The sequence below is a fragment of the Rousettus aegyptiacus genome, unplaced genomic scaffold (genome assembly GCF_014176215.1).
Source record: "Rousettus aegyptiacus isolate mRouAeg1 unplaced genomic scaffold, mRouAeg1.p scaffold_m13_p_2, whole genome shotgun sequence".
In the NCBI taxonomy this organism is placed as follows: Eukaryota; Metazoa; Chordata; class Mammalia; order Chiroptera; family Pteropodidae; genus Rousettus; species Rousettus aegyptiacus.
This window is the reverse complement of record NW_023416295.1, coordinates 116,717,345-116,740,515: the sequence shown is the minus strand read 5'-3', so window position 1 is coordinate 116,740,515 and position 23,171 is coordinate 116,717,345. Positions and strand designations below refer to the sequence as shown.

General features: G+C 43.0%; 1 protein-coding gene across 4 annotated transcripts in view; it reads right to left on the bottom strand.

Annotated features, from left to right (window-relative positions):
- Positions 1-11,970: 11,970 nt before the first annotated feature.
- The window catches only part of BEST3 (bestrophin 3), a 76,777-nt gene continuing 65,576 nt past the window's right edge, over positions 11,971-23,171 (bottom strand). For all 4 annotated transcript variants that reach the window (XM_036236177.1, XM_036236178.1, XM_036236179.1 and 1 more), the window contains one exon: positions 11,971-12,995. In XM_036236177.1, the coding sequence (XP_036092070.1) occupies positions 12,059-12,995 (937 nt within the window). In that variant the 3' untranslated portion in view covers positions 11,971-12,058. The remainder of the gene's footprint in view (positions 12,996-23,171) is intronic.

Below are 23,171 nucleotides of genomic sequence, written 5' to 3'. Positions count from 1 at the left end.
GTGTCAGTGTTGTTGTGACCACCAGAGGGCACTCCTGACCCAGGGAGTCCACATTGCCTGAGACTCCAGGGTTCCCGTATGGTGCACCTGTCCTAGGTAGCTGGATGTGAGGGGAAAGCACAGAAATGCCCCTTCTTTGTTTGCTGACCTCTAAGTTTGCAGCCATATGCTGAGAGAGAAATCAGCTTTAGAGTCGGAAGTGGCCGACTTTCCCTGGCAGTACTGGAAGCCAACCTCGTCCCTCCCCAGAACGCACGATTGGTGCAGATCTTTCTCCTGGAGGGCCTGCAGGACAGCGGGGCAGGCCTTCACCCCTCAGCCTGAGATGAGTGTGGTGGGGATAGAGAAGGGCATGGTCAGTGAGCCTGAGGTCTCCGCTCACTGGGCGAGGGAGTCGGGGTGGGGAGAGGCCGATGTTCTCTGTTCCACCGGTCACCGGCTCTGGCAGGCCCTATGGAAAGAGGGTGAGGTCCTGGACTAGCTGAATTCCTAGGCAAGTTCATGCAGCAATGTGGCTTCATTCCTTGTGAGTTGGTGACTCCGTGATCTCTCTCCAGCTGTGACCTCTTCTCTAAGCGCTGGGCTTGTCTGCGTATTCAGTTGTCATATTTGATATGTCTACTTGGATGGGCTTTAACATACCCAAAATAAAACTGTCCCTCCTGATTGGTAACAACCACCACCAACACTGACTACTACCACGACTAGAACAAAACAGAAAATAAGCCTCTACTCTCAAAATGTCACAAAGTTATTTAACGAATACTCCAGTGCCAGACAGTGGACCGGTCTCTGGGGTGCAGTGGTGAAAGAGCAGGCACGATCCCCTCATCATGGGGCTACATGAATAGAAGCCAAGTGTATATAACAAGGACGATGATTATACTGCTCTACTGTGCACTGGCGAAACACACACACACACACACACACACACACACACACACACACACACGGAGAATTATGCCTGCTTCTGGGCACACGTTTGAATAAGGCCATTGTGAGATTATGACACTCCTAGTAGAGAAAGATCAGGGTAATGGAGAGTGTCAAGATCATGAGATGCTTCTTGGTTTGGCAAGATTTGGTCTCAAGAAAAGACGTGCGTGCGTGTGTGTGTGCGTGTGTGTGTGTTGAGGGCTTATGTAGAAGCAGCATAATGGCATTTTCCAACTGTCTGAGGCTGGTCCTGAGTGTGGAGAAGGATGAACCAGTTGGGCATAGACCCAGAGGCTGAAGGAGAACCAGGGGGATCTGGTTACCAGGAGGCAGCTTTCCGCTCAATGTGGAGTGTGATATTTCTTCTTGCAGTGGGTCACCTTGCAAGAGGCAAATGGTCTTTCACTGGAGGGTTTCCTGCTGGATGGATCTTGGCAGGGATAGTGTAGTGAGAGTTCTATCACACAATTGGACACTAAACGAGGTAACACCAAAGTTTGCTTCCCACCACAAGTTTCTAGGCACTGGCAGATCGGTGACATGGAGACTCAATGTGAATGCATTTACTGTAACCAGCCTGGTACCAGTGTGCTCTCAGCAGCCCCCAAGATATGTTCCTTAGTGTCCTGCCAATGATGAGACTCTATGCCATAATGTCGCATTGATTAAAAAAGAGAGGGCCAGCTGGATTTGAGGGCCCCCAAGATGTGGTGCGTCTGAAGTTCCCTAGTTCCACTCCGACTGGTGTGTTAGACCTATTGAGGCAGCCTTGCCTTCTGTCCCCATCCTGACCTGCCCTCTCAGCCTGACTAATGTCCCCAGGTGCTAAGCACACCTGGGAGGGGCCTGTTGCATCAACTCCTTGATTTCAAATAACACACTCTTTATTGTATTGTTTTCCCTCCGAATAAGACACTTAGCTGCCAATTTCTTGCATTCTCTCTTTGGTAAACAACCGATTTGGAAGAGATTTTAAATGTTAATGAAAGTTTTAAGAAATAAAATATGCGTGACTGGGCTGTTCTCCATCTCAATCTGGTAACACCCTTGGATTATAGGTGGGTGTTTGTACCTTCTGTCCAGAATTTAAGGAGGAGGCAGGCCACCCAAGCACTGGGGTTATTAAGTGGACCTGGGAGATCACGTGCCCCCTCACCACATTTTTGCCTTTCCCCTTTCCTCCTACTCCATCCCATGCTTCCTTCTTTATTTTCCCCTCTATAATCTTAGACCCAGGGGTGTATGACGCCTGCCTCCAACTCCCTCCATGCTTCGAAGCTCCTTTCTCTAAAGTTTCTGGAGTTCGGGTCCCTCTCAGCTGCTGGAACTGGTGGCGGCTGGTGATGCCATCCTGGCAGCAGGTCTGGAGGCTTATAGGGCTGTCTGTCAGCCCGTCAGGCCCCGATTCCAGGAGGGACCTGTCTGGGGAATGGATCACTCCTGGGCCAGTGTAGGTTTTTTTTCCCTTCTCCTTTTATTTTGTGTGAGATCAGGCCTCCAGAAAGAACATGCAGATTTGGGGTGACTCACACTGTTTACACTGTTTACATAGATGGGGGCCCTGCACACCATAGGCATGGCTCTGATTACCATCCAGACCTGCCTATGTCCCAAATCCAATCCCAGAGGAAATTTCAAGTGCACCAGAGAACATCTCTTAGACTCTTGGTTTTAGACGGCTTAAACTGGAGGGTCTGATCTGGGGCTTTTCAAGCTCAACACGCTGAAATGCTGTCCCCTGGAGGCAAGCGGGGCTGGGTCATTTGAGAAATACCCCCACTTTTGTCCCCCTTTTTGGCCTTTGCTTCTGCAAGCGGAGTTTGCTTACATACTGTTTTATCAACATGGTCTAAGGCAAGGTATTTAAGAAATTACCACACTTAGCTCTTTTACCCAGTAAGTCATTTTTATACATTTCATGGAAGTAACATTAAATATTTGAGCACAACTTTTGCTCAAAAGTCAGGCCCATCTCATTAACTAATAATAAAGATAGTGAACAATTGTAACTTTGCATCAGACAGTGTTAGTTGCTTTACATAACTATTTCACTTAATTTTTAAAACAACCTGATAAGGAAGGTACTTTATTGTTTGATAAAATTGAGGCTAAGGCCCATCATGTAACTTGCCCTAGGCCACACAGCTAGGACGCGCCCTGGTTCTCAATCACCAAATATTTAATAACGTGGTGGTATAATAATGACAGCAAACATGAAGTGCTTACTATACGACAGGCACTGTACTATGAGTTTTGTACGTATTAACCCACTTAATACTCACACTAATAGGTATTACTATTATCCCCATTTTATCTGTGAGGAAACCAAGTCATGGAAGGTTAAGTCACTTTTCACAAGCAGTGGTAGAGCCAGGGTTGGAACGAGCGATCTGATTCCAAAAGTTCACATTTTTACCCTTTACGTTCAGAAACTTCTCTTTTTGAGAAAGGGTGATCAGGCCACATTTGAAGTTTGGTTGTATGAGTCGAATGTAAAGTAAAAACAAGAGCGCACCCTGCCTTTTGCATCTCTGGTGCACTGTGGACTAGACGAGACTGTGGATTTGTCTTATATCGACGTTGCCACTGACTGACAGAAGTGCACGCTGTCTACTGCAAAATACATCGGAAAGGTGTGTTCCCGGTTCCCAGCTGCCACTGTGTCGTGGATGCAGGGTGGCGTGATGCCTGTGCGATCTCCATCTGCTCTCGATTCCAGTGGGGGTGGGATTGTGTGTATCAGCAGTTTCTAGTTCTAGATGTCACCACATACTTTGGACAAATCTGCATCTTAGGAACTGTGTTTATAGCCAAATTTGACTCTGTGTTTGATGGAGTAACAACAGAGCGGGGTTTGCAAAATCTGTGCATGGAGCTGGCATTGATCTCACAGATGCTGGTGGGACAGAGGAGAGAGAGAGTCATTTCTGATCAGATGTTGAGCTTCCTACTCTTTGTGCTTCAACTCCTCAGGGCTCCTGCCCCAGGCTGTTCAAGTGTCCCTTGAAGTACATTCTGAGGAAAGTGAATTTGCACTCGGTATCTGCTACACACAAAGCTGGTGCCCTTCTGGGAGAGAACACACGCACAGGAATGTTCTTGCTGCTTGTATTTGGTGTTTCTTCTGCATCCTGTCTTTTTTCAACTTCTGGTCCTTTATGGCTTTTGGAGATTTAATTTCCCAAGCAGTGAGCAGGTTTGGTCTCCTCCCTAACTCATTTCTTCCCCACACCAACAGAGTTCACCAACTCTTAGCTGTTTCTTCCTCTGCTTACTGACTCACCCTTTTCTGAGGAGGGTGAAACTGGCTTTTAAAAATGACATATTCTTTCATCTCCCTGCTCCGTGCAGCTGCCCCTGCTATTCAGTACTTCGTGCCACTTGCTCTGGAGCTGACCTCAGAGTGACTGATGGGTCCTGAGGTTGATGGCTGGAAATAGCAGACTCTGGGCTGCTTCTGCTCACGGCAAGAGACAACCAGCCTGCCAGGTATTGCAAACAGCAGCTGTGGCTACACGAACCCGAGTGGAGGGGCTCGAGTTACTCCAGTGGGAATGACATAGAAATGACATGCTGTTCCTGGGTTGTCTGGGATCTGACATCCCTGCCAGGCCTGCTGCCAACGGGGCCTGGTCAAGCAAGGTCAGGTAGTGCTGAGAGTCCCTGCATCTCAAATGATCTGCGCTGTCGAGCCAGGGAGAATACTAAGACTGCACAGTTTACCCAGAGAGGCAGGTCAGAAAGAGAAAAGAATCCACGTTTAACGTATCTGAGTTGTAGTGTGGGGCTGCTGGGAGATTATAGTAATAAGTAGCGAGATGACCTGAGGCCGTTAGCTTTGCAACTTATTTTTTCCCTCTTTGAACAGTTTAGGGAACTCACAGTGGTTGAGGTCTCCATGGAGCTGGTGATGCTTTAGTAAAAGAATTAAAAACTTAAGATACCCATCAGGGTCAAGTAGGCTACGACTGAGTGAAGCAGGCCTAGTGTAGGGTGATAGGGAGTGGTGGAGACTGCGATAAATTGGAGAAACCTGGCCAGGCAAGAGCTATCAGAGAATCAGATTCAGCCACCAGTTTTCCACTGCAGACCAGTAGCCGTATATCTAATTTTGTCTCAGAATGCTAAGTAAAGGAACTTATTAGTAAACATTATTCTGCTTAATGTTAATAAAAAAAAAAGGACCAAAAAAACAGATCTGGTAAAATTGCTTTAAGCACTTCTACTGTTGTACTTTCTCTTCATGGAAACTGGCACTTCTGGAATGCCCCGGTGTAAATCCTTGGGTAATGAACGTATCGCAGTGACCTCACGCAGGGGTTAGGCCCCGCAGTCACCGCATGATGAGAAAGCTGGTAAAGTGAAAGTTGCCATTGAAAATCTGTTAGGAAGGTACCACATTGGACACTAATAAGTTGCCTTTCTCAGGAAGTCCTTATGCCTGGATGCTAAAAATCAGTGAAGATTTTTCAGTTGAGCTACAGCTGAAATGGTAGGCTTTTGTGTTTAGGAGCCAAGTTCTTTGAAAAATCCCAGCGTAGTGCCTTTAAATACCAGAACCACTCTCAGCACATCGGAACTGAGGCTGATTAAGTGGGATTTATCTACTTATCTACGTCTCCTCTCTCCCACTCACTCTGAGGCGTATGTTCCCTGGGGAGAAGGGTGGGCGTACGGAGGGTCTTTTCTTTATGCGTGTATACACGTGCTTCTCTTTCCTTTGCCAAGCTCACATAGTTGAATGAATATAGGTCAATTTACTGTGATTCCAGCATTCTGAGGGATGTACCTATACACCTCACCTGTGCACAGAGAAGAAGGAATTGATGGTCTTGCACTGGCTCTGCAGACTGATTTAAGGTACCCAAACCTGCTTTGACTAATGACAGAGTACGATCCTGTATTATCCTGAGTTGAAGCTGTTCCCCCTGAAGGAGGGGATCATGAGAACATGAGAAACTACTGTGGAAGTGTTTATAGAGAAATAGGCTCTAGGGTTGGGCTATCCTTCTGGGAAACGGCACATTTGCCTCATGGTTTCTGTGCAGGCCTGATTTTGAATCTCAGCTCTGCCAATTATCAGCTCTGTGACATGAGTACACCATTTCGCTTCCTAAACCTCAGTTTCCTGTTTATCATCAAAATCAACATAGAGACACACCCACAGTTTGCTATGAGAATTAAAGATGATAATGTATGCACAGCACTTGCTTTAGCACCTGACACATAGTAGGTGTTCGATAAACGGTGGCTTCCCAAGGTGCCCCACCAGCCTTCCAAGGATAAGTCAGTGGCACTGGCTGAGTGCTTATCATGATTGACTGCTGACCTGTTGTATTCTGCAGGCAGAAATCTCTATCCTATCTTAGTTGTTGGTTTTTGAGTGCAGTGTAGAATAGTTGAATTAGCCATGAGCATAGATAGATCTGGGTTCAAAGCTTAGATGAAAATTTTAACTCTTGTGAAACCTTCAGCAAGTTATTTAACTTCTTTATTTCCTCCTATACAAAGGGCGATAGTACTTACTGAGGACTGAGTGAAGCGATATATGAAAACACTCAGGTCCCCTATAGGTATTAATTCTGCCCTTCCTATACCACTCCTCTTTTTGATTCTTTCTGCTGTTTGGGTCTATTTTCTCAATAGTTATATCGCCATCTCTTCCTTCCTCTCCCATGTGCAGAATCTCCAGAAATGCAGTTGGAATAGTATTTGAGGGGGACTTTAAATCACTTAGTCTAACCACTCACTTATAGCTGAGCAAGATAAAACCCAGAGTGTTCAAGTAACTTGACTGAGACCACACGGCTAAAGTTGTAGTCCTATTTAATTGGGATTTCAGGTCTCCTAACTTTGGATCTAAATCTAATTTGGTTCATTGATTCATTCTTTCTTTCTCTCAAGAGTTTATTCATCTGGTATTTTTTTGAGATGTGTCAGGCACGGTCCTAAGCACAGGGATACTGGTTGGACAAGACAGTGAACAGAGCTTACATCTCAGTGGAAGGGGTGTGGTTGCCCCGCTTGTGATATACCCATGAGAAAGGCTTTATCCCACCTGACCTCCCGCAGCTAAATGTGGACCTCTTCCTTGGCAGAGTAGCAGGGGGCACATAGCCTCTGAATCAGAGTCAGGAGGGACGAACTTGAAGAGAGGCGAAAGTGTCATTCAGGAACTTGCCTGTGTCCTCACATTTTTTAGTGATGAAAAAAACTGAAATACGATTTTACTGGGGAAAAAAATATGACTGCTTCTTTGTCTGAAAGTGTTTTCTAATCTTGAAAAGTGCTTTTCCCTTTGGAGTTTGTAGGGTCCAATGACCATGGGGATGAATGATGAATTTATCATTAATCTCACAAATGCTGCATTTCAGAGGGCTCCGTTTTTTGAGGGATAAAGAGAAGAAGAGACAAATTCTCTTCCAAAACCATCTGCAAATGTCCCAAGCATGGCAGTAAACACCCAACACCCAGCCGACTTTGAGCACAGCCTGCTGCAGGAGAGTAAAGACAGACTGTGGGAAAGTCCCGGACCCAGGGCAGACCTCAGCCAGCAAGAACAAGTGATGCCGGTCTCCTGGTATAACACCTCCGCCTCCGCTGATCCCGGCCCTAAATATAGTTTGATGGTGGCCTCCGCCTCTCTGGATTCAATCCTGCTTTCTTCTGAGTGTTGAAGGATCCTGAACTATCCCTGTAACACCATCGCTATCTCTTCTTTAGCAAGAGATCCTTATGTGTCAGGCTTCACTCTTGTAGTTTAGTCTCAGCCCGATCAAAGAGAGGCCTATTTTTATTGGGATTTTGCAGAGAAAAATGCGATAGAGTTTACACACTCAGGGCACCAAAACAAGGTGGGTGGGAGGGGAGGGCGGGGGTAATTGCCAGTTAAAAGATAACAAGAGGGGATGCATTTTGGAGTAAGTTTGTATTTACTGGGGAGGAGCTTGAGTCTTATGAGATTAAGGTCTGGTTTTCTTTTTTCCATTCATACCACCCTATCTTTTAGTTCCCTCGGATGCCATTTCATTTCACATCAGTACATCTATTTACAAGAAATACAGGGACTTACAAACTGGTTGTTTAGTAGGGAGGTATTGTGTAAAAACTGGTTCACTCTATGAAGAAAAATAAAACTGGATCGCTACCTAACATTGTAAAGATAATAGGAAAAAAGGTAGGATAATATCATGACGTAGGAGTGGGAAAGGATTTATCTAGTACTTCAAACATATAAAACAAAAAAATTTGATGAACTTGATTATATCAAAATTTAGGACTTCTATTCAACAAATGACACCATGGACACTCTCAACAGACACACAGAGGACTGGAAAAGACTGTTGCAATGTCCAGAATCAACGAGGACCTATTATCATTCTAAAATGTAGAGGGAACGCCTGCAAATCAATGGAAAAAAAAATACAGAAGCCCCATTAGACAAAAGGGCGAAGAATTTGAAAAGGCAATTTTCAAAAGAGTAATTCCAACAGAATTAAGAAGTATATGAAAGATGCTTAATGTCATTAGTAAATCAGACAAATGTCATACTACAGTAATCAGCAATGCTTAATTGGCAAATAAATGTCAATAATAAATAATTAGGTGTCGCTTTATACTTGTGAGACTGGAAAAATTAGAAACCGGGGTGATAGCAAGCACGGAGCAAGGAGAAGGGTAGTGGAGATACGGTGTGTTGCCGGAGGACTGCCAGTCGATGCTGTCATTCGGGAGCGCCTTCTGCAGCGTGTGGTCAGGCTAAGTATGTTCAGACCCTCTGACCCAGTGCAGCTCATGGGTCTACACCCCAAAGAAACTTTGCTATGGGGCCACACAGGAACACGTTTGAGGGCGCTTGCTGTGGAGGTGGGTGGAGTCAATAGATAAGTAAGACATCTGAGAGTATGCAGGAATTAGGAGCAACGGATTGGATGTACACATTGTAGTGAGTGGGGGGACAAAAGGAACAAAAAACCCCGGATGAGACCTGTAATATAAAAACATTTACATAAGTTAAAAACACACAAAACAGTAATCCACACATTGTAAGAATGAATACAAACAAAGGGCTTTACATTAAACAAAATAGTTGGGAGGGGGAACAGGGCTGGAGATGAAAGAAAACAAATAAATGTACAAACCAACCAACCTGCTGAACTTCAGAGGGCATCGTTGTCGCCTAGACCTGCAGAAGCGTGACAGATGGATGAGGGAGCTCTGAGGGGCCCAATTCCTGCCCACGCGGCTTTAGCTGAATGCCTGACACTCGATAGTTGCTTGATGTTTCATGAATGATTATGGAGAAAAGTCCAGCTGGTGATATCATCCAGGACCTTACCAATTCCCTGATGTTATTCTCTTGGCAGTGCTAGGGAATTCATAAAGTGGGGCAGTCCATGAGTTTGCTTGGCCCACGGGGAGGAGGTACACTGATCAGACCCACCGTAACTATTTTCCACTAACAAATCTATTCTATAAAAAACGAAATGTCAGATTATTTCTCTAGAAGATATGGTTTATTTGTTTGGTCTGAAGTAAGACATAAAAGCTGAACCTGGATCACGTGTCTCCGTGGTTTAGCAGTTTAATGGCACAAGTTCTTACATGATATTTAGTGTAATATATTATTGTCACTCCTTATGTAAGCTGCAGTCTCATGCTAGCAACAGCATTTCTTCAGCTGCTCTGGGCAATCGCTTGCTTGGATTTATAGTTGAATTCAACCACGTAGGCTTGTTGGATGGATCGTTATTCAGTTTTCAGTGCAAGGAGGAAATGGGAGGCCACCACAGATATTGATGAAATATTGAGGAAACTGAATAATTCTCTGGACAAAAGTGCATAAGGGGTGGATGGAAGCAGAGATAAATGAACACTCTCTTAGTTCTCCACAAGATGTATGATTCTATTTGTATATAATTTATCACCTTGAATTTAGGAACAAAAATTGATTGTATTTCAAAAGCAGCTAAGTAGGACCTTATTTGAATTTGAGCAATAGATAAAGCCAAAGAGGAGAAAAAGTTGAAACATCCAGAAGAGCATTAAGAGGCTGGGAGAGTTGTTAAGGTTCCTGCCTTTTAGAAGTGTTATACTGGGACTCAATCCCATAGTCTGGGAGTATCGGTGCCTTCCCAGGTGCTAACACTGTTAACCGTCACAGAGAACCATTGACATAGAGCATTTCTTCCAACATTATTTCCTTTTAGTCCTTGGAGAAACAACAGTTAAAGTAAAGGTCACTCCTGTCATGCAGCTGGGGTGGCCGGGTTGGATGCTGCTATGCCTTGTAAAAATGTGCTAATCACAACATTGTGCATCAGGAGGGGTTGGGGAGGGTCAGAGGATCCTGCCAACGTTCTGCTTTCAGAAAAATGAAGAGGACCGTGGCTGGGACTCAAAGACAGAGCAACGCCCTCCTGCATACATCCATAAAAGACACAGGTAGACTTCAACAGAGAGGCCTCCAGAGCTGGAGAGAGTTAGGCATGGCTGCCTTGGGGCATCCTCCAGAATTCTGGGCAAATTGCTGCCAGGGCCTTGCAGACAGCTTAGCACAGCGAGGGAGCACACTGGTTAAGAGTATGGGCTTTTGAGTCAGATAAACCTGTTTGAATCCAAGCCCTGCCACCTCCTGGCTATGTGGTTTTAATCAAATTACATCAGCTTCCCAAAGCCTCTGTTTTCTTCATCTTGAAAAATGGAGATAACAATGTATCAACTCATATGATTCCTGAGAGGATTAGTGAGGTCATCTGTGAACTTTACATGCTGCTGCCTGGAACACTGGGCTCTCAGCAAATGGTAGCTATTCGGGTTATTTTATTTCTTAAGCCACGTGTAGTCAAGCTTCATCATATGATGGAAATAGTGAGTGCAATACTCATATGACATAGCCTTCCAGACAAAATTAGAGCCCGCAACAAACAGCCACCCCAGAGCTCCTTGGAGGGAGTTAGTCAGTGTCCCGTTCCCATCATATAGTCCCGGATCCCCTTGTCCACCCAGCTCCAATATCCTACCTCATCTCAAACAACCTGGCAGACACAGTGACTGGTCCCACGTTGTGACATGACTGGGATTTCTGCTTTAAGAATTCGAGTTAAATATTCAAGCCTTGTTATTCTTTGGTTCCACAGCATTTGGTTATGTAAGTTTCATGCCCCTCTTGGCTTCAGTTTTCTCCAAGATTCAAGACCTAAGAGTGGATGCAGACAGAAATGGCCACGGCTGCTGAGGCTGTGGAGGGTGTGGCAGGATATAGCATTGACTCCCACACCCATGCCACCGTGGGGCCGGAAGTTTGTCGGATTTGTCGACGTCTTCGGTTGCTCTGTAGGAGGTTTTGCCAACTCCTCATATTTTGAAAAACCATGGCAAGAAGTATGAAAGTAAGAAACAGAGTTGGTAAGAGAAAATATTATGACTTGAAAGGAGGGACAGATTAGAGTGACTGGAGAAGGAGCAAGACTAGGAGCAAGGGTGGGAGAACAAAGAGGGAAGAGAGAAAAATGAAGTCCTGAAAGCAGAAAAGCAAATTGGAGAGAGATGGAGCTTTCTAATGCTGGTGAAGCGTAAGAATTTGGAACCGATAAGAAGTTTAAAAAGGGGGGCGAAATGGTTAGAAAGCCCCAAAGAACCATAATTAGGAAGCAGCTTCTGAGGAATTATGTGATTCATCTTCCTGTCTTTATAATTAAAGAAAGAAAGAAAGAAAAAAATGAAACAAATAGAGAATCCTTTGTCTCCCTTTTGGTAAAACTAGGAGACTGGATTATGATCTATAAGGCCCTTTCCAAAGCTAACAATCTAAAATTTATAAGTCATACACACACACACACACACACACACACACACACACACACACATATTTAAGATTTCTTATTCTGTTAAGATACATCACTGTGGTCTGTGTAACATCCACGAAAGCATTTTCTGATGGTGATGTGAATGTGCTTGATTTTCTTAGTTCTCAAAAAGTCAGGATCATAATGCCCTTCAAAGTTTTAAATAGCTTATAAAGTATGATTTAAAAAAAAAAAGACAAAAAACTTGGCCAGCCCCCAAGTATGTTCTGGAACTAATACTGAACTTTTGGGAAAGAAAGAATTTAGACTAGATATCAGGTCCTAGAACTTTCTGGCATTCCACTGGGCGAGTCCTCTGTTTGCTCGTTGTTAAATTCTATGATATCTGTTTCCTTGGTGTCCAGGTTTTCCATTAAATACAGCACATCAGGAAAGACTTGAGAGCCAACCACAATGTTGATTCCACTGGTCTCTGAGGGTGTTTCCATGTCAAGTAAAAGAGCCGGCTCGGGGTTCATGGGCTCTGGGCTTAGACTTGCCTCAGAGGCGTGGCTGGCCTCCAGAAACCCAGGGAGGCTCCACCTCTTTGGGAACTCGTCATTCTCATCAGGTTCTGCCTCAGGGGCAAACTTGAAGATATTTCTCTCAGCTTTGGCTAAAACAGTCTGGAGACTGGGGCTTTGAGGAGGTGTCCCCTTCTCCAAGGGGAACAGGATCAACCCCGCAGGGTCGTCCTGCTGTCCAGGGCTACTTGGCTGAACCCCGGTAAACTCGGAGCTCTGGATGGAGGCGGTGGAGTCATGGTGGTGGTCATCTGACGTGGGCCCTGGGGCAGTGACCAGTAACTCAGGGACCTGTGGCAATTTGGTGGGGGAGGCCCTCACACTGGTCTGTGGGCTCAGGCTCTGTAATGTGCTTGTGCGGCTGGTCTCCCTGATCGTAGACAGTTCTCCCAGGCTGGAGTGCAGCGTGGGGCTCGCCTCTGGGGAGCAGAATTGCTTCCGGGAGGCTGAGGCACGGTGGCGGCTTTTCGAGGGCACGTCCAGCAGATCCCTGGTTGGGCTGAGGCCACTCTGAGGGAAGAGCGTGGAGCTATCACTGGCCTGCCTCCTGTAGCTTCTGCTCCTGGGGCTGGAGGGGTGTTCGTGGGCACTCAGGAACCTCTTGACTCTCCTTATCATGGAATGGCGACGGCCATGCTTCTCATACTCCCACAGCCAGTCCTCGCCAGGTAAATCGGACCCAGACAGCCTGAAACACACGGCAGCATGATGTAGGCAGAGTCTCAAAGTTAAGGACGAGAATGGCATTTTTGCATTAAAAATTATAAAATGGGACGGAGAGGGTGACTTTGACTTGAAATAGTCTAGCAGAGGTTCTCACATTTTTTGGTCATGGGATCCTTTTAAACTCTTAAAAATTATTGAGTATCCCAAAGAGGTTTGTTTATGTGGGTTATAGCTATTGCTATTTTTTCTATTAGAAATTATAACTGAGGAATATAAAAAACACAAGAATGTACCAACACACATTCCATTGACAGTTAAGTGATGACATCATCACATAGCATGCAGCCTCTGGAAAATTCCACTATGCATTCATGACAGAATGAGAATGAGAAAGGCAAATGACACCTTAGTATTACAAAAACGGTTTGTTGTACCTAACACTGCCGTATGATACATAGGGAAGTTGTTAAGAGAGTAAGTCCTAAGAGTCCTAAATCACAAGGACAAAACGGTTTTCTTTTTATTCTTTTCTTTCTTTTTTTTAAAAAAATTATATCTATATGAGAAAATGAATGTCTATTGAATCATTTCACAATACATATCAAACCATCATGCTGTATGCCTTAAACATATATAGTAATATATGTCAATTATTTCTCAATAAAACAAGAAGAGAGTTTTGTCCTTAAGGACTTGGGTCTTGAGATCTTAAGTCTTGGGGACGTGCAGAGATACCCAGACCACACTTTGAGAATCACTGATCTATGTGTTTGCTTCAGCAGCACATATACTAAAATTGGAATGATACAGAGAATGACCGATCTGGAGACTTCGACATTAAAAAATGATATAGTATATGTTCTTTCTTCCTTATTGCGGGTGAACTAAGGTCACATTTTCCCAGGACCCATAAAAATCCCCTAAACAATGGATCATAGCTAAATTCAAGACAGTGCAAATAAGAGCTAACATTTACTGACCTCTCATGCATTAATTCATCTAATTATCACAACGATCATGTGAGTGGTATTGTTTCTTTTTTTACGTTCATTAGGCTGACATTGCTTAGTAACATTATATAGGTTTCAAGTGCATAATTCTATAATACATCCTCTGTATATCGCATTGTGTTCTCACCACCCAAAGTCTAATCTCCCTTCGTTACCATAAATTGGATCCCCTTTACCCTTTTCAACCTCCCCCTAACTTCCTTCCACTCTGGTAACCACCCTTCTGTTGTCCGTGTCTATGAGTTTGTTTTGGTTTGATTGTTCATTTGTGGCTTTCTGTTTTATGTCCCACACATGAGTAAAATCATATGGTTCTTTTCCTTTTCTGTCCAACTCATTTCACTTCGCATGATCCATCCATGTTGTCGCAAGTGGCAGTATTTCATCCTTCCTTATGGCTGACCAGTATTTCATCGTGTATACGTACCACATCTTCTTTATCCGGTCATCCACCGAAGGACACTTCAGTTGTTTCCATGTCTTGGCCACCATGTATAATGCTGCAATGGACACAGGGGTACACATATCCTTACGAATAAACGTTTTCAAATTTTTTGGGTAGATACCCAGAAAATAGTTTGCTGGGTCATATGGTAGCTCTATTTTTAATTTTTTCGAGGAACATCTGCGCCGTTTTCCACAGTGGCTGTACCAGTTCACATTCCACCAGCAGTGTATGAGGATTCTCCTTTTCTCACGTCCTCTCTAAAACTTGTTATTTCTTGTCTTATTGATAATAGCCATTCTAACAGGTGTGAGGCGGTATCTCATTGTGGTCTTGATTTGGTATTGTTGTTATTATTCGCACTTTACAGATGAAGACACTGAGGCCCAGAGAGATTAGTTAAGGCTATGTAGCTAATGAGAGCCAAACCCAGAAGTCTGACTCTAAAGCCTTTGTTTTTGATCATCTGATACAAAGTGTGAGGAAGAAACGTGAGCGTTGTGGAAAGAGTACGTCCACTGAGGCGGCGAGGACCCACACTGTGGGTGGGCTTCCCTGGCGAGTAAGTTTGATGGGTTTGCTATTTTGAAGACTGTCCTGTTGAATTTTTAACATTTAAGACATAAAACAAACAATCCTACTATTTTTAATCTTCTCCTTTGAGGCTGAAATAAAATGGATGATTGAGATAACAGGAAGAGCTACTGGGTTGTAAGACCTGCTCCTGCCTCTGCGGGCTCCGGGAGCCACAGGGATTGGGCCGGCCCGGTCCAGTGTTTGTGCTGACAGCCATGGCGACCAGCCGCTTTAACTATGCCAGGCGCATTTCATTTGACATAAGGAAAAAGCAAGAGCAATGTAATATTGGTGTAACCTGAAAGAGCAAAGTGAATGGTAAAAGAAAATGTCGTTCCTTGTGTCTATGAATAAAATATGGGTGATTAGAATGATTAACCGGCTAAATGTCCCAGGATGGCATCCGATTACAGCCTCGCGCTGTTATTCTAAAGCCCCAGCCGTGCCCTTGGCTGCCAGGTAGCCTCTGGCCCACCCTCCGCTAGGCACGGCTCAGATTCTGTTACATCGACTTGAGAAATGCAGACTCATGCTTCAGCAGCCGTGGTGGCCCTGCTCGTTGCATTTCATTAGGTCACATCTGCAGTCACACTTCAGGGCTCCATGTAGTTAGGGAAGATGCCAGAGGTGCAGTGAGTGCAGCTGTTCACCAACATCACCTCGCTGACATGCTCTGGGAGTCTGAGGTGGGGCTGCCTGCCTCTCCAGAGGACAGGCCTCTGTTCTCCATTTGGGATCTTGACTTTTCGTTCAAGATTTGTTTTTTTCTTAGCGCTTTTGAAACTGCACAGCCTTGTAAGAATGACACAATCTTCTAGGAAAAATGTTCATATTATTATTTCTTCGAGACTTCAGGAATCCTAAGGAAAAAACTTTTTCACTGTGCGCCAATGTGGTGGATAAGTACATTCAACTGCGACGAGATTAGGGCCCTGCATCACGAACTGGAGGACAACAGATCGGTTCGCAAAGAGCAAACTGCCAAAAGGCCAGTGCTCTTGTTCATGTTCTGACACTGCGCAGGGTCGCCAGGGAGACCCCACTGCACTTTCCTGCCTCAGGAGACTGTGGTGTGGATGCATGAGGTTCATCCACTCACCCAACCAAATTTATTGAGCATGCACCAGGAACAAATTTGTTGAAGTAAGTACTGTATAATATAATTTAAAAGGAGGGAGAGAGCATGCATATAAATGCTAAATTCGGGGCAGAGTAAGTTTTTGAGCTGGACTTCTGACACAAAGTAAGAATCTAACAGGCAGAGAGGGGACAGAGTATTCCAGGTGAAAGAAGTGACTTGAGCAAATAAGGTCACAGGAAAGTAAGGAATAGAATATGTACATTTTTGTGTGAAATACACAGGGTAGTTGGACTGTGTTATGAAGATTCTCATGTGCCATGGAGAGGGATTTGGACTTTATCCTCGCGGCAGTGGGCAGCTCTGGGCCATCTTTGAGAAGGACGGCCTAGCTAGAGTTGTGTCATTTGATAGTAGTGTCCAAGCTGGAAAAGCTACATGGAAAGCAACATTGATGAGTGTTGTCAGACAGAAATGCTTTGAATGAACAACATGATCAGTCAGAGCTTTCCACACTGTTAGTCTGGAAATGGGTCTTTGAAAGAACACTTTGTGGGCTGTGATCTGAGGGGCAGTTTTATGAATCTCGTGGTGAAGTGACGAAGGAAGCCCTCCAGTCTTTATGTTGCCAAGAGCAGTGTGAACCCCCCGCATGATGAACCTAATGAACTCCCTTCTAAACGAAACTTCCCGTGAAGGATTCATTGCCAATACACAATGCCCATCTACTTTCTCCGATAGTCATGGCTCCCAATATGACAGCAGGAACTGTGGTTTAAGAACGAAACATTTAAAGCTCAGAGCATACAGAACAGAATACAGTTAAGTCCTCATCTAACATCATCAATAGGTTCTGCGACTTTAAAGAAAACAACAGGTAAGGAAACCAGTTTTACTATAGGCTAATGGATATAAACACAGCATCTCATAAAAGTTATAATGAGACAAAGTTGAATGAAATGACATTATTCAAGGACCTGCTGCACTTGAAAAGATTATTTCCCAAGTGGGAGGCTTGGAAATATCTTTTGGGTTCTTGTAGACTTTTGACTTCTTGCTTGATGTTGAAAATGTACTCTGAGTAGGGTTAGTACAGTTCAAAGTCCCAAATATAATACTATTAAAAATGCCCACAAACAATTAGAGGAGAAACATTATATGATAGAATGTCAGCACTTTCATTATATTGCTATATATTAGAGAAGGTCAGCTGAAAAAGCAAGGTCTTATATTCTGGAATTCACTTGAGCTGAGATAGGCAGGTAATTAGAGAGAGGAGGACATCCATGGAAAGTGCCATGTAGCCATCAGTGTCCAGAAGGAGTTTGAGAACTGCTCTGTGGTAAGAAAAAAGATTGATTTGGGGAGCTGGCTGCCCAGGCTGACACCAACTAGCTGTGTGACCTTAGGAGATCCACTTAACCTCTCCATGACTTAGCATCATACTTCGTAAACTGCTGACAAGTTTACCTTACTCTAACTTCCTTACACGTTGTTCAGGAGTCCAAAAGGAGTAATACATATGTGGACAAGTCTTGAAGAATAGAAGATATCAAAACTGGAAAATTTTCAGTCCTCCCCCCACCCCAAATCATCACTGATTTCTTGCACATAGTTGGATGAAATGCTAGTGCATGCCTCAAGGTCAGTCCCTTTTCTCCAAGAATGTCCTGTAAGCATGTTACTATACCCACCACCTAACAACTAACACCTTAGAAGGCATGACTATTACAGCCATTTAAGGTAACACTAGGGTATTGGGTGAATGGAAGGGAAATATAAGGGGAAATATAATGATTATTACAGCCATTTAAGGTAACACTAGGGTATTGGGTGAATGGAAGGGAAATATAAGGATGGGAGGAAGCTGCATTATTCGAGGGTAGGAAGACAGGGCCGATCAGGTGGTGGGACTGCCCTGTCCTTGCCTCTTGATACTGTGTTTTGTGCCCTTTGCAGACACTGCCAAATCCTGAAGTACACAATATAAATTATCAATATAGAAATATAGAAAAAGTGAGCATGGGAAAGGTTGTGCCATGCACTGGGCTATTTTTGAAAGGGAGCAATTTTTGAAAGAATGGATGGAGGGGAGAGAATAGGTTATCCTAAACCAGCCAGGCTAGGTGGTTATAGCCATGTTTAGAAAAAGGAAGAGCACACATTGTTTCTACAGGTCAGATCATTGTCTAGATTGATGTTTGTGCTCTTGCTTTAATCTCAAGTGTTAGAAAAACCACCATTCCACATTTCAAAATATCTATAGAACATCTACAGAACCATCACCCCCACAGTCTGCCTTGCCAATGATAAATCTGAGGGCACAAGCAGCAGTGATTTAATTAAGGGCTCTTGAAAAGATGCTTGGGCTGGTGAGGGGCACAGAACACTTTTTGCCTCCTGTTGCCATAACAAAGAAGAGGCAGGAGACAGGACCGCTGAAGACGGCAGTTACTCTCAGACTTCCTGGGGTATGTTCAACAGAGAGGGTCCAAAACAGTCCTGATGACATCAAAGATCGAATGCAGTTTTTTCAAAACAAGCTTTGTGTGAAGTAACCCCCTTCTCTAGTGTGTGTGATGAGGTAAATACAGAGCTTCAAAAGATCGAAGGATAAAACTGGATGAAGCTTGTCTTTCTCTCTCTGTGCCACTTCGAAAGTGGTGTTTTGACAACTTACATTCAAATAATAAGAGGTCATTTTAACAGGATCGAAAGGAGGAATTAAGGAAAATGGTATTTAATATGAATTCTACTTCTCACATCAAATTTATTGTTTGCAAATTGCCAGTGTACTCAAAGTCAAGCAACTGCCTTGGAGGGAGCTGATAATTTGCCTGAAAATCTATCAGGGCAGAGGCTCCACGTGTTAGGGAGCATTTATTCATGGACAAGGCAAAATGTACTCTTCAAACCCATTAGGGGCAAATGCTGTTATTTTTAACCTTCTGCAATGCAGAATCACTGTCACTGCTGCGGTCAAGGATTTAGAAGATAGGCAAGGTAACCTTCACGTTGAGCTGGAAGGTCTGGGACCGAGCGTTGGGAGAAAATCCAGTGGACAGAAGGTTGTATCCACCCAGCCTTCTCTACTCCCTGGCTGGGGACAGTGTCAAGCTAGTGGGACATCACACGAGGTGTGCTTAGCTCAGAAAGCTGCATTAAGAGCTGGTGACTCTCCTGCTGCCTCTTTGTCGCCTCTCTGCTAGTCTGGACCAAGCATTATGACAAATCTGGTTAAAGAATAGGCTTGTCTAGCCTCACATTACCTCCCTGGTCATGCTCACCTGGTCTCCTCTGGGGGATGCAAAAAAAAAAACTGTGGCCCAAAGAAGGGGTTTGTAACATACCTCACCTTTCAATGCTGTTATGTTCTAGAGGAGTTTTGTTTTTGTTTTTGCTTTTGTTTTTTTAGAAAAGGAAATTAAGCCATCTATACCTCTCATACTGTTTAGAAGGTAAGAGAACCAATGGTGGCTGCATGTCAGCATATGAAAGAATCCCTGAGTAGGTTCTAAAATTATAAACTTAATGCACATTCATCTCCTCGGGAGGTTCCATCTCTCCTTCCTTTCTGATACATTAAATGAAAATCGATGTTCTAATAATGTATTTTTGTTGAAGTTAGTAATTCAGAATTCAAGATATTTTTGGTTGTTTATGACACAAGCATGAAATAGTATATATCAGACTATGGATTTTCTTGTAAAGCTAAAATATTTGCATATAGTTGGCTAAGAAAGGATTACTAAATAAAACATCCATCTAGTATAGTTAACCAGACTTTAATAAAATCTTGCCTTGCTAAGATACATATTTTGGTATATTTGGACTAATATCACTAAAAATACTTCTGACCTACATCTTAAATGCTTCGCGCACATTAAATACATATATGTATAATTGCAAAAAAGTAATTGTATTATTGCTCTATACTGTCGGAATTTTTCAGTGAAGATAGATAAGTCATTATTTCTGGTTAATTCATTGTAGTTTCACAGTAACAGATAAATCTTAAGTAAATTCCTCAACTCCTAACTAGAAGGAACTCTTCCAAAAATTTGAACATTTCTCCTTTTTACTAAGTGAGTTCTTAATTGGCTTTGTAGACCCATAGCTTAAGATCGAGGACTTTTTGACATATTTGAATCACGGCAGAGAGCCTAATAAAACAGTGCTCTTTAGATGGATTGCAGTCAGCCATTTAGGGTTTATAGGCTGAGCGACATGCTTTTAGATTAGGATGGTTAGAATGAGCACAGTCCCACGTGTGCACCCTCATGACACACTTGAGTGACCATTTCATAATCAGTGACAGCCTCTCTTCTCCAGAACTTTGAATCTTTTAGCTGCTATGGATGGATATTTTATTAGGGCTTTTCCAATGCCTTTAAGGGATTATTAAGTCTTTACTGTTGGCTGTTTTGATTTTCAAGACAGGATTAAAAGGAGTTATGAGACTTCAAGTCTTTAATTTCCATTTTTTCATTCCTCAGAAACTTAAACAGTTGTGCTAATGGATAATCTCAAGTATTTAAAAAACTATAAAAATTTTGGAGTGACTCATGATGGTATGTGAAGACAAGTATTCTACCTCAAGCTAGCTGTGGTGGGCTATGCCTGGACCTTATTTTTTGTTGTTTGTTTTAAAAAGAAGTTTATTCTCAGCAATGCTGGCTTGAATTTAAGCATTCTCTATTTGTTTTGGTAAAGTGAGGTTTATCAAGCATTAGGTGTTTACTCTTGCCCAAAGAAGACCCATTTTCATTTAAGGGTTTGGGTGTATTTTCCTGTTTTACATCTTATGGACAACTCTTATTCTGGCTGCTTGAGGACATTTTCTTCATCTCGGTTCATAGTGTCTCTATGGTTAAACTAATGAACAGATGCCTTAATTAAAATAACAGATCACAAAGTGTTCCATAGTATGACAAAAAAACCATACTAAACACATTTAACCGAAATCATCTCAGGTGTGATAATGGGAAACAGAGTTCAAATAGGAAAGATTTTTTTTCATTGCTCGGCTAATTCATAGGATGGTTTAGTAAGTAAGTGGAGAGTACTAGCTATACAATAATCAACACTATTTATTAAATGCTCAAGACAGATATATTTATGAAAACATTTCTGTTTTGGGTGCTCAGTTCAGATTTTTGACTGGTCTTTTTACTTAAATTAATTTCTAAATTAAATTTATTGAGGAAACATTAGTTAATATCATGCTTAATGGTAAAAGCCACAGAACTCTGTTAAAATGGTAGAATACTTAAAGTATATAAAAAGCCTTTAGGAGGGAGTCTTTTGTAACCGTCCCCCCCACCCCCGCCCCCACCAACAATAGGTTGAAGAATTCAGAAGGTGGCTGGCTGTCTTGTGCCTGGCTTGCTTTCTGGCACTCGGACATCTTCCTCCTCAGTTCCTTTAATAGTGCAGTGCAGGAAAGACGAGTTTGAAAGGCCCACCACAGCATGGAGACTGGGGACAAGGTCTAAACTCTCACCTCTAGAGTGTCTCCTCACTTGGCATGTCTAGGTAAAGGGCTGGCTGGCCAGGATGTTTTTTGTAAAGAAAAGGCATGTTGTAAGGATTACATACTTAGTATTTTTTCATTGAAGAAGTTAGTAAGTTAACATGCTTATTCCTGCCCCTAAAATCAACGTCCTCATTCAGTATTTCCTTAAATGTACTACTGAAGTACTCATAACTGCTAATCAGAGACCTTGTAATGTATATTTGAAAACAGATATATATATATATATGTATATGTGTGTGTGTGTGTGTGTGTATATATATATATATGAATGAATGGGATGTAAAATAGAAGAAGGAACTTCAAATAAAATTTGCAACTCATTTCCGACAATACCCAAACATGTCTAGAGTACAAGGTCGGCTGACATTTTTTTCATTAAAAGTAGTCATTCTAAAGTTGATTTTTAAATACAGAAATTGGGAGATGGAGATTCAGCACTCACTTAGTGTTAGAAATTATAAAACATTTTTAAAACAGAATCTTTTCGGTCTTGGATTGGACAGAGAAAGATGGCCCTTGTTACAGCTTCCTTTGGATGAAAACATAATGATGACTGGCTGTGGTGAGAACACTGGGTCCCACTTCATTAGCTGAGGCACCATCTCCCCCCACCACCCCCCACTACATCCATCCTGAACTCCTTCGCTCTAGCTTGGGCACTGAAGCCCAACTCCTTGCGACCAGCCCCAGCCCCTGCCATCCTCCATGTTTCCTCTGGGACCTTGCTCTGTCACCCGCTCCCCGCATGCTTCTGTGTCTTCACTATCTTCTGGTGGGCTTCTTTTGCTCAGCCTGTTTTTTCCCTTCCTTTTCTAGAGCAAGAAGATTTATCGTTTTGTGTCTTTACTACATCTTACTTCATCTTATAAAGAATTTGAGGTGACTTATAAAATATAATCCAATAGTATAGAAAATTAAGTTACTATAGGAGAGCTAGAATAAGAAGCAATAAGAAGGTGAGACCCGCAGACACAGTACCTAGATATACATGACCCCAAACCCCACAGACTTACTAAAGGTGGGCTCCAAATTTGATTTTCAGCTTTCAGCAGCCAAAATAAAAAGGAGGCCATCATCAATGATAAAATTCAGTCTGTAAGATAAATAGTGTAAGAGTTGTCCAGAAGAAGCAAAGCTTTCTTTTTTCTCACTGATGTCTGAGATAAAAATTTCCCTGTGGGTCCTCTGATGAAAGAGATGCTAAGTCATACAGTTGACAGTCCCATATGGGGTCTGTCATGGATCTGCAAATACCATATGGGGTCTTCATGGATCTGTTTAAATAAGACTGGGGCATAAGGTGAAATTCAGCAGAGATGGTGGCAGATTGGGGGAGGGCAGCTTCCCCTTTCCCATTAAACACATTTAAGGCGCTCTCATCATAAAATGTTATAGAACAAATAAAAAAAATATGCTATTACCTTCAACTCTGTGACTGTCACTGGATACTATCCAGTCTCTCTCCTCCCCCCAATCCAGACTTCTCAAAAAAGTAGTCTGCAGACTGTTAATGAATAAAGGAATTATTGTGAGGTTAAAATTTTGTTTCGGTT